Raw genomic sequence first — 12,625 nt, forward strand, 5'->3', positions numbered from 1 at the left:
TGCAACGTGATTATGATTGAATGGGCCACAGTCACTTGGTTATATTTAGGATTTGTTTTTATGTTAAAAATGGAGTTACATTCATAGAATAGAATGATACAATACTTTCCTCTTTTTTAGGAGAGACCAAAACTGCTATTCTTGGTACTCCGTGTCCATTCATGGTACTCACGAAAACTGTTGTTTTATTGCTTTATTTTCACTTCCTAATTATCTTAAATAAATGAGATGTTTTATTTGAATAACAATTTCCGGAGCCAGGGTGTAGGACAATCAAAATAAAAAAATGTACGCATTGACACAAAAAGCAAAGTAATCGAGAGATTGAGTAAAAACACAATGTAAATGTGAGAGAAAAAACTGTCTTAAAAGTTGTCATAAATTGTTGTACAAACATTATTTCTTTCATTAAATGGTTGTTTTGTTTGAAAATTAAAAAACTCCTATTTAGCTTCCTCCGATCTCTATCATAAGAAGCGTTAAAAAAAATTATTATTGTTTTTCTCAAATTTGTCATCATAAAACTACGACTGCAAAATCATATTTTGAAGAATTTTGTTTCCGCTGCATTTTTTGTTTTTGTGTTTACGTGATAATTTTCTATTAGTTGAGCCCTTCATTTAGGCTTTATTTGGGAGTATGGAGATGAGAGAAAGGAAAGACTTTGGAGGGTTGGAAATATAAGGGGAAATGGTAAAAAAATTCACATTTTTTGAATGAGTATTAAAATATTTGAAGAATTCATGTAAACCTTCAACAACTCTCATTCAATACAATTTTTATGTTCCTCCAATTGTGAAGGATTTTGTATTATGAAGAAAAATTTACCTTCAAAGTCTTCCTCTTTCAATGTCATCTATTTCCTCCATTTGTTTATTCCTTTTTTTCAAAACCCCTTCATCCCTTCCCTTCCAAACTTGCAAACAAAACTTTAATGTTAGCATGTACTTCCTCCATCCTAAACTATAAGTCATTTTGAGTTATTTAACATAAGAAAGATAATTAATTTTGTATGAGAAAGGAAAATTGTGGGTTATTTTACAAAATTATTCTTCACCAATGGTATGTGAAATGTAAATTAAAGAATTGAAAGAATAGATACTAATAAACAGTTAAGGTATAATAGAAAAAGTACTTTTTAATTAGTATTGTAAACCAACATATATTATAGGACTATTTTTTTCTTCTTTCTAAAACGACTTATAATTTAGAACAGAGGAAATATGTAATATCATTAGCACGCAAACACTTGATGCCCATAATCAAGAATCAACTCATCTTTATATTTGAGTATTGGTAAAAGAATGAGTTAAAGAAAAGTTTGGCTAATTTTATTTATCTTTTGTTGTTTTCATCTTTTGGAGATCATTTTGTGTTCAAAAGGGTTGACCATTGAGCCAATGCCTATACATGTGCTCGGATTTGGATTTTCTCATGATGTTCATTATATTTAAAATTATCAAACCAGCATTAGCGTCCTACATAAGAGGGGTTACAATGATATGTAGCTAAATCATTAAAACTAAGCGCTCCAAATCTAAAGACAAACCAAATTTTGCTAATTTTTCAGCAATTTTGTTTTATATAGGCAAAAAAGAAAAAGTTAACAAAACAAAAGAGTTTTAAAATTTTGTAATCCTCGAAATCAAGACAAAACAAGGATGAGTAGCTAGTTGCCATATAGTAACTTAACTTTGAATCGGTTTCCAATGTTAAGTGGAATAATCCATGATCTATTGCAATCTTCAAGCCCCAAAATATGGACCACAATTCTGATTTATAGCACTGGCCTTCCATGCACCTAGCACACATCAATGACCATTTCCATGCAGATATCTTAAGTCAAGTACTTGGTTTGAGCAACAATTGGTGAGAGTGTGAGATATCCTTATTTATTAAAAATAAATTCATTTATAGTACTCCAAATATGGTCAAGTGCAGTTCCAAAAATAGTTTTTCACTCATTTTCATTCTTAGTAAAAAAGTACCTACAACATTAATTTTGAAATTGTCCCACACCTGTAAAATATAAATGTAGTACCTTAAAGTATGTAGAATTGTCTCATTATGCAGATTAAATTTGAAACTTCGGTCTGCAATTATGCCCTATCTTCTGACTTCTTATCACTTTCAGTTTTCACCATGGTTAGCCTTTTTTGTAAGTCAAGAATATGTACATGCATCAATTGGTTGTAAGACACCCCAACTATGTATCATCATAATATCATACTATATATAAGGAGAAAATACAATGGCCCCCACAAAAAAAAACATCTCGGAAAGGAGGATGCTCATCCCAACAAGATGAACCAACATTAGAGTAAGGATTGTCAACACCCGGAACATCAGTTGGATTTAGATAATGTAGCACCCTTGGAGCCGGTGTTAAAATTTGCATTTGTTGTTGAAGGTGTTTGTAAGACTTAACTCAACTAAGGATACTGATATTGCTAGTCTTTGATACCTTCATCCGAATTCGAACTTAGGATCTCAAAACTGGATGTATGAGTTTTATGTGATGTTTGATATTTTGGTCTAGAGACCCAAAAATAAATTAAAGAGAAAGGTTTGATCTTCACCTACAAAACAAAACAAAATTGATAATTATATTTTAATTTTTTTTAATTACAAACTTCTTAAAAGATTATGCTATCAGTTCCATATCGTTCAGAGAACAATAAAAGGAATTTTTTCTCTAATTCATAGATAAGTTTTTTGAGTTTAATTGTTATGTGCTCAATCATGTTCCATCTGGTCTAACACAAATGGTTGATATGTATGGTGTGGAAGAAATATAATTTTTGAGATATCGACTTCGATTTCAACTATAGTTAAAAAAACACGCTTCCTATCATATTTTATATAGATAATTGTAGAGACATTTTTTAAGCAATCTAATAATGTGAGATACTTGTTAGATATAACTAAATGCATTTACATGAACATTTATACAACCATCTTGTGATAACTTTTAACAACTTTTTCTTTTTTTAATGTTTTTTATCAATAAAAAAGAGAAAAAGAAGGTTATCACAAAAGTTATTACAAAATGGTTATACAAATATCATTTTTCATACAAAAAATGAATATCAATTGAATATTTAGTTTTATTACCAACAAGAGTTAAGTTTACTAAAATTAATTATAGTCTTCCACAACAAGAAAAAGAAGAAATGCCCAATCGTCTCTCAAATAGGATTATCTCTCACGGTGAAAATCTTCAGATAAACCAATAAAAAGATACTTAATTTTATTTTGTGCTTTTGAGGAAAGTGCTTAGAAACTTCAAAACAATGGCTAGGAAAAATACTTGAACCACAGCAAAACAATGTGCTTGTTGAAGAATTTATGATGTTGACCATATTGATCTACCACATTAATTGTTTTATGTAGTATAAATAGTACTTTGCTTCTTGGTCAACTCTTTATACTTTCCCAGACATTGCAGGCTTGCAACGGCTTCATATAAAAAGGAAAAAGAACATGGAATGTACGAAATTTGCAACAATTGTTATTTGCACCTCTTCATTACTTTTAGACCCTTTTCACTCTTTTTAAAATATTTCATTTCAAAAATATCTTCTATCCCCTCTCCCATCCACTTTAAAGAACACTATCAAAATCGCTAGATCACACTCAACATCAGAAAACAAGATCAAATACTGCAATTTTTTTATGGTTTAATGGATTCACAATCTTCTATTAAAACAAAAGATGACATACAAAGCATTGCAATGGAATATAATTTGCATGAGAGATTCCTTTTTTGTAACACCACCACACTACCACAAGTCTTATCCCATCATGTAGAGTCAATTAAATGGATCAAATTAAGTTATAATGTTATATCATAAATCATATTTAGATCCAACTTGTTAATCTCTAAATCTTTTATAATAGTTATTTTATATTTTTTCTGTCTTCCTCTAGATTTAGTGATAAAATTATCCTTCATCTGATCTACATGTTTTCTCTCTACATACACAAACTATTTAAGCCTAGTTTTCAACATTTTTTTTATTATTACGGGTGTTATATGATCTCTCTCAAGTAGCACATACATAAAAATATTGTTTTTATTTGAGCAAAACGTACAGATATTTGTAAACACAATAGAATTAATTTGATCTATTATAATAACAGTTTTTGTCCTTGTAGAATTTTGAGGGTATTTATTATTATGCATCGATATCTTGTTGGTCTATTTATCCTAAGTCTTGGTCATCCATAATTAATCAAGTCTTCTTTATAAATGGCCGGCTAGTTAGGTAATAAACAAATATTAGGGCACCTAGTAATAAGTCATAGGTGTTAAAAAATTAAAAATACCTTCACTCCACAATATACCTTTGGAAAGTTATTAAAGTTTTCAAAATACCAATGAATTATTCGCCCTCTCTTTCACGTCGAAATAAAAGTATTGCTAATATATGCCTAAAAAAAAGGTATTGCTAACATATATTATACAAAGGAAAAAGCGATTTATCTCGAAAAGCGGTGTCCCGATACAGCCCGACATGTATTGTGTGAAGGCAGCTTTTTTTACTCACCTACCCCATGTATTGTGTGAAGGCAACTTTTTTTACATCCAACGGTGCTAGTGTTTCGGGACAAATTCGGGAAGGTTTGTTTCGGGACATATAGCAAGCCTGTTATACAAAACAAAACAGAACTCATATTGTCAAGAAAGATCATGGATCCCACCATGATGTTGAATGGTTTGAAAAAATATTTGGTAAATGGTGGCATTGTCATCGTGGAGATGTAAAATGATGAAGTTGTATCTACAAATATCCTGACGATCAAATCAGTATAATACTCCCTCCGTTTTAAAATGAATGTCGCTTTAGCAAAAATAATTTGTTTTAAAATGAATGTCACTCTCACTTTTCAATGTACTATTAATTACTTTTTTCCAATGGTACCCTTAATTATTACTATCCACACAACTTCCAAAGTATCATTTTATACTTTCATTTATAATGATGACAAATGCACCAATAACTAGCGAGGCTATTTTAGTAAAAGTATCATACCTTTGGACAACATTATTGCATTCCTTAATCTGTGTGCAATTAGCTAAAGCGACACTCATTTTGAAACGGATGGAGTAGTTGAAGTCTTTGAAAGGTCTACAATAAGACATATTTTAATAGGTCATAATGTGAGACAAATATGGCCTCAAAGACGGGAATCCTAATTTTCCAACCCAAAAGTCCACTCCAAAATAGTTGCTCCTAGATGTCTTAAAATTAAGGACAAATTTTGATGGCAATTTACGCACAATTCAAAGCAGTCGCTACCTTAGAAAAATGGTTGGACAAACTTGAAGTTGGAATATTGATGTCATATATGTAAATCATCAATGGTCTAAACCACACATGAGGACCGACATACCTTTTAACCTCTTACCATCACTCTACTTTAAAATCGAAAGTAGTAGTAGTTTATAAACAAGATTCACACTCCTCTACCGCGCCACAAAACTTTGCACTTTGCACAAGACACCAAGGTGGATAATACCTAAAAAATGTGGCTTCAGTTCACAACTTCTATACATTATTATTATTATTATTAGCAGCTTGGATGACACTTCAAAAATGGATAAAAATATATTTCAATGTTGGTTTAACCTTCAAGGCATCAATTACACATATATTTCTGTGTTTTCGGATGATTTTATCTATTTAGACTTTAGTTGTGTTGGTCAATGCAAACATTAATATATATTTTCTTGAAAAAAAAGTCAATGTTATAATTAAACATTATTGATCACAATGTGGCGTTTTGGCAGCGTTCATCACGGAAACATTTTGTACTATATATGTTTCATATATGAAATATCAATGCTTTCATGGCACGTTTGTTTTTCTTATAACTTGGTAGTCCTGCTCCTGCATGTGTGTGCTGAATTCCAAACAAGTAGTTGGGGTGTGTTGACTATGAGAGAATCACTTAACTTTACACCCTTGGGGTCAAACCCTCTTATCTTCATGACCCACACACACATGGCTCTGCTTTGATTATATATACTTACTTCATTGTTGTAAGGGGAGAAATGACTTAGAGGTCGATTTGCTCAACTGATTTGAGTTAATGGTTAAATGAGTCGGAGGGTCTAGAGAAAAATGATTTGTTAGCATCAGGAAAGCGGGAGTGTGACATAATTTAGATAGACTCTTGTATTATTTTAGATTTATGGTTCGTAAGGTGATGACCATCTTCACTTGTAAACATGTGTTTGATCTTATCTTATCTAACATTAGACCATTAACACACTCTTCACATTTATGACTCATATGTGGATGGACTCTGATATTATTATATAAAGGATAAAATATGGTATTGGTCTCTGCAAAATAAGCCAGTTTTGGTTTTAGTCCCTGCAATTTTTTTTATAGTTTTTGGTCCCTGCAAAAATAGGCCAGTTTTGGTTTTAGTCCTTGCAAAATTTTTTTATAGTTTTTGGTCCCTGCAAAAATAGGCCAGTTTTGGTTTTAGTCGCTGCAATTTTTTTTTTATAGTTTTTGGTCCCTGCAAAAAATTTTGTTTTTGGAAATAGTCCCTGACCCCAATTATGTGATGATTTGTCACTTTTGTGCATATGTGGTATATGTGCTTACTTAATAAAAAGAATATTATTTTTTATAATTTATATAACAATAATTATTTTTTAATTAAAAAATAATAATAAAACAGATACAATAATTATTTTTTAATTTATAAAAGTGACAAATCATCACATAACTGGGGTCAGGGACTATTTCCAAAAACAAAATTTTTGCAGGGACCAAAAACTATAAAAAAAAAATTGCAGGGACTAAAACCAAAACTGACCTATTTTTGCAGGGACCAAAAACTATAAAAAAAATTGCAGGGACTAAAACCAAAACTGGCCTATTTTGCAGGGACCAATACCGTATTTTAGCCTTATATAAATTAGATTGAACTTAACTAAACATTACAAAAACAACATGTCAAATAAAAATTGTCCAAATTACAAACACATGTTTAGACCATATCTCATTCAATTTGCTTAAACCAACCCTTTACCATTGGGGTACAACCTCTGCTACACCTTGTGGGACGGTTTTGTTTATTGGAAGTTATAAAATGTCAAGACATATAGTCAACATGAACACTAAATTACAAGCAATTCGAATGATCAATGCGGATAGAAAATTTTAGCAAGTCTTAGAGTCAACCTAATGTGTTGATTCCACGCATGCTAGTTAGGTAGGGCATTTCTTATTAATTTCTAATGGTTTCCAAGTTATTTGAGTATAGTAGTAGTAGTACATTTTTTTTTTTAAATTTTTTTTTAACAGATGAGATGTGAGTGAAACTTACACATACCATGTGAAGAGAAGAGTATCGTGGATTCGAACCATTGCTCAACACTCACATGTAGGTCACAACATTTTACTATACAATTTGGCGCATTTTCAGAAGTATGATGATATTTGTTTATTTATGCAAACTTACACCCACATAAATATGAAGAGTAAGTTAGCAAGTATATACTCTCATTTGCTAACTTACTTCCATAATATTTTATTTCATTTGAAGTTGTGTTAAAATAATCAAGATACTCGCACGCTCTCACACACACACTCATTTAAAATAGGACATCAAATTCATAACTCGCATGAGCATTCAAACTCGTAGGAACGACCATGTGGTAACTTATACTCCAACACACTAATGTTTAATATTGCATTTCTAAAGAACCATATTATGAGTAATTCAACAATTTGTACCATATTGTCTCCTTATCAAACAAAAACCTCCATCTTCACCTCCCACCACTATTTTTTGTTTGGCACATTCGATCCAATCTAATCCAACAAATGACTTCTATTTATTTAAGAGGATGGGTGTCAAGTCATAGGAAATAAAACCTCTAACCAATCCCTCCATTTACTATAAAAACTAACTTTGCCGGTCATATAATCCAAATTTTTTGACATATATAAAACTATCAAATTGCTCAAGTCTTTGATAGTTGAAGAAAATGGTTGACTATTTGATTGGATAATAAAAATTGTTTATTGAGATTTAGATTGATTAATTTATTATCATAGGATTGAAAGTCTACGTAAATCGGGTCTGCATTACTAGTTAATAAAACCTTTTTTTTATAAATATTCTCCAAAATGTACTAATTGAAAACTATATACAAGTTATATATTATTAATTAATAAAAGTCAAATCATTCTCCAATTAATAATATTATTATTAGCAGGCCATTAATACCTTTATAAGCAAGCTTCTACATGTAGTAACAGTGACAATCTACAAATTAAGGTTGAAACGATTATACTTTCTTTTCAATCACACCATATGCGGTGGTCATGATCATATGTAATATGTATACTTAATAATTCAGTGTCTTATGGCTTATGCTTAACTATATAGTAGTATTTTATTTAAGCAACTATATATGCTCTTTGAAAGCTCTTTTTCATTTTTTTAAGTGGTAACTGCCATTTGAAATTCACGCACATAACTGCGAGATTTCAAATTTGACTCCAGGTAAAGATGTCTGGTCTAATCAACATTGTAAATTGTGTTACGATATGTAAACAACTCGTTTTCACTTCATTATTATACGCAAAGAGGGTTGGATTCTTTTTTTTCCTTTTTGTCTTAATCGTCTAACTCTTAGCAGAAGGATGTTTGGTAACTTGATCGAGAGATAAGTAAAATCTGATTAATGAAAGTATCAAGTAGTATAATGAATTGTTGTGAATTAACTAAAAGAAACTATATTGGTTTTAATTAAGTTTAGTGATGAGCCTGCTTACCAATTGTTGTAATCGATTCCGTTTAATAATATTTTTTTTATGAAATAAAAATTTATAGCAGAGATCCTTGCTTATCAAACAAATAAAATAGTATAATCCTTTTAATCAAGAAATCACGATTACTTCGAATCAAGAAGTCATGTTCATTATCCACTTGGGTTGATTTTGTGTAGTTGACTTGCGACCTTGAAGCATGTCCCTCTCAAAGTTTATCTTATGTTCGATTCTTCTCGATGTTAATTTAGGTTGGCTAATTTAACTTCAAATAAAAATCATGCCCATTTTTCATCTCAACTCGATAACTCGATCTATTGCATATATCTCGATGTCTTTTCTCTTTTAATTTAGCCTTGTAAAAAAAATCAACATACATAAGATTTCTTAAGTGAGAAGATTAGTATCATTATTCTTGTAAAAAAAGAAATTAGTATAATTATGAAATTTCAATATCAATCAATATCAGCATCATTTTCCACACACACACAACACAACAACAACACTAACAAGTAACAACAACAAAGAGCAGCAGCTATATATACAAATATAAATTCAAGCAGAGTACATCACGTGGGGTGGACCATTTTTAATTTGTTCTAGAATATCTCCCGACACTAGCTATAGGAATTAATACAAAGTATATACTTATATTATACTTATAATTAATTACATGTTATAATCAAATCATACTTATATTATATACTACTAATTATCCAATAAACATGGCAATTAGACTTGAATTAAAAATATGTACATCATGTACTGTAGGGATTGAGGCATGTTAATATTTTATTCATTCATACGAAGTTTCCAACCCTTTCATGAAGCTGAAAGCTATAACTGGTTGGTGTGTTTTGCAAGCTGTTACGTATTTCAAACTCCAAACTTTAAGTCAACTATGATACCAATTGAAATTAAATCAGTAATTACTAAGTCAAATGATGTTAATAAATTCAAGACCAATACTCATTCAATAAGGGTTAATTTTTGGGGAATTAGTCACTTTAGTCCCTGAATGGGAGAGGATTCGTCACTTTAGTCCCTGGATGAAGAGAAATTGCAAAACAGTCCCTGCATGGTCAATTTCAGGGACTAAAGTGACTAACGGAGTCTACATTCAGGGACTAAATTGACTAACGAAGTTTGCATTCAGGGACTAAATTGACTAACAAAGTCTACCTTCAGGGACTATTTTGCAATTTATCTGCATTCAGGGACTAAAGTGACGAATCCCTTCCGATTCAGGGACTAAAGTGACTAATTCCCCGTTAATTTTTTTACTACGCAACTAATTAAAATGTTCAAGGTGACATAGACACTATACTAACTCATCATACAAATAATGTAGTAATAATATTCATAATTTAACAGTAACAAATTTCATTCATTATAAAACAAAATAATACAAAAGATTAATTTGTAATAAAAACTTGCTTAAGTAAATTAAGCAAGCAAACAAGGGATTGATACACTTCAATTGAATATTCACCTTTACATTATGTGCTTTTAAAAGAATATACCAAAATGGCCACAACCATTTGAAAAAAAATAAAATAAACAAAGGCTCTAATGTTTTGGTCTTATCCCTCCCATTTCAAGGAAAAAGAAACTGGTAATCGGAATTCGTTCGGGAGGTAAGTAAAACTTGACAGATGATTGTTTTTGTCAGGATTCGAACTCTGGCTCTTCTGATCGATTTGACCTTAAAAAAAATTACTATTTAATCATGGTAGAGTGATGGTAAAATTTATATTCCTATATCCTTTCTGTCCTTGTTATTCATGAAATCACGTATTCTTTTGAGTGCAAGTTCAAGGGTTTCTTCACTCATATTTGCAAAACAAACCCTAAACCAACCGGGTTCGGAACAATGACAAGAACACCCTGGTGAAATATTAAGCTTAACTTCATTCAAAATCTCATTCCAAAGCTTCAATTCACCTTCTCTTGTATTACTTTCCAACATTGGACTCATATTCATCCAACAAAACAACCCTGCATTACCTTTCAAGCATTCAATTCCAGCACTTTTCAAACCTTCAATGATCATTTCATATCTTTTCCTTAATCTTTCTCTATTGACCTTGATGTAATTATCAGTGAAACTTTCATCTGACAACATTGATGCTAAGAGATGTTGTGTTTGTGAAGATATTAAGGTAAAACTCGACATTCTTCGGGCTGTTGTAACAACTTTATCGTTGTAGGAATAAATTGTTCCGACTCTGAAACCTGGTAGACCAAGATCTTTAGAAAGACTGTAAACAATGTGACATCTTTCCGCGTCTTTGTATTGACGAGATTCAAGAATCTCGGCTATGCTTATGAATTCATGTGAAGAGAAAACTGAGCCCGAGTAGATTTCGTCTGAGACAAGGTGTATGTTCTTGCGAGTCACAAAATTGAGAATGTCCTCGAGAACTGAACGTTGAATCGATATGCCTAATGGATTTGATGGGTTGGTGATAAGTACTGCTTTTACTTTCATGTTCATGGATTCTGCATTTTTGTATGCAGTTTCTAATGCTTCAAGTGTGATTTGAAAATTGTTTGAGCTATCACAATGGATTGGAACTATGTTTACACCAGTTCTCCATCTTAAATCTCTATCAAATCTGCAAAATCAAAAAATATATACATTAGTTTAATTTTCCAATTATTGTACTTATATTGTCGCGCGAATTTTATGCTTAGATGATTACTCGTTTGATCATTTTTTTAATAGATTCACGATTTTAGTGCTCATTAAATTTGAAAACATGAAGACCATATTTTCGAATTTAGAAATACACGAGCTAAAATCATGAATTAGTAAAAATAGACGACCAAAAATGCATTTAAGCAAATATATTATATAGAATATATTTTTATTATACTCATAAAGCAAATAGTTAAATGCTTGCAAGTTCCAAGGGAAAAAAAAAAGTTTGACATTTTGAAACTATATTATAAAAATTTTGGTATAGGAAGGTTCCATTATTAATTATGGTAAGAGAAAAATATAAAAATGTATTGAAGTGTGAAAAGAGATAATTTCTTACCCAGGATAGTATGGTGTTGGAACAAGTAAAGCATCTCCTGGATTTGCAAGGATGAAAGTCAAGAGTTCATTGGCAGCAGTAGCACCAGCAGTGAGGACAATTCTTTCATAATCAAATTTTGCTTTATTTCCTCTAATTTTTTCCATGAAACTTGCCATTGCTTTTCTGAATGATTTAAGTCCATGATAGTCTTGAAATAATGCATTATCTCTAAAACTTGAACCACCTTTTCCCCATGTTGATGCCTCTGAGTGTTCTTCCAAGTATTTTTCAAGTAAATCAAATGATACCTAAAGAATTTCAAACAAAATATATTAGTCAACTAGTTAAATATAAGCTTAGAAATTAATGAAAATAATTAAGTGTCACATTTTTTTTCCTTTCTTTAAAGTACATATATCTGATCAAAATTTATATCAGATACATGTACTTTTTTTTTGCTTATATCGTTGACACAGGTCAGACACTGAAAACGTCTTCGATATATTTATACACTTACTTGATTTTCTGCCAAGCCCATTTGTATAACTCCAGAAGGGTTAGTTATTTCATGATAAGGGTTTTCATCATAGGCTTTCCATCCAGCAAAGTATGGAGAATTTTCTCCATGAGTTTCAGAAGTTGCAATATTTGAAAGTTCAACACAAGGGTGTTCTTGTTCAATCTCAATACCCATACTAACTATTTTTAGAAGGAGGGAGAAAGAGAGAGAAGGTAGTTAGATAGGTAGAGAGAGAAAATGGGTGAGAGAGAGTTGAATGAAAAGTTTGTGTGGAATTT

The 12,625-nt window shown here is 31.0% G+C and overlaps 1 protein-coding gene across 1 annotated transcript; it reads right to left on the reverse strand.

The window, feature by feature from the left end:
* Positions 1–10,164: 10,164 nt before the first annotated feature.
* On the reverse strand, positions 10,165–12,625 carry LOC146918668 (1-aminocyclopropane-1-carboxylate synthase 7-like). Its single transcript, XM_085720289.1, has 3 exons — positions 12,345–12,625; positions 11,846–12,135; positions 10,165–11,419 (listed from the first exon to the last, which is right to left on the reverse strand). Exons 1-3 carry the CDS (start codon positions 12,519–12,521, stop codon positions 10,552–10,554), a joined length of 1,335 nt encoding a protein of 444 aa, XP_085576415.1. The 5' UTR covers positions 12,522–12,625; the 3' UTR covers positions 10,165–10,551.

This window comes from Medicago sativa, chromosome 6 (genome assembly GCF_051527215.1).
Source record: "Medicago sativa cultivar Bolivia chromosome 6, Bolivia_mono, whole genome shotgun sequence".
In the NCBI taxonomy this organism is placed as follows: Eukaryota; Viridiplantae; Streptophyta; class Magnoliopsida; order Fabales; family Fabaceae; genus Medicago; species Medicago sativa.

Excerpts from the sequence above, each read along its gene's own strand:
- LOC146918668 (XM_085720289.1), bottom strand. The coding sequence starts at position 12,521 with ATGGGTATTGAGATTGAACAAGAACACCCTTGTGTTGAACTTTCAAAT. Across the intron at positions 12,136-12,344 it reads TGGGCTTGGCAGAAAATCAA|GTATCATTTGATTTACTTGA; the intron begins GTAAGTGTATAA and ends GAAATTCTTTAG. Across the intron at positions 11,420-11,845 it reads CCAACACCATACTATCCTGG|ATTTGATAGAGATTTAAGAT; the intron begins GTAAGAAATTAT and ends TTGATTTTGCAG.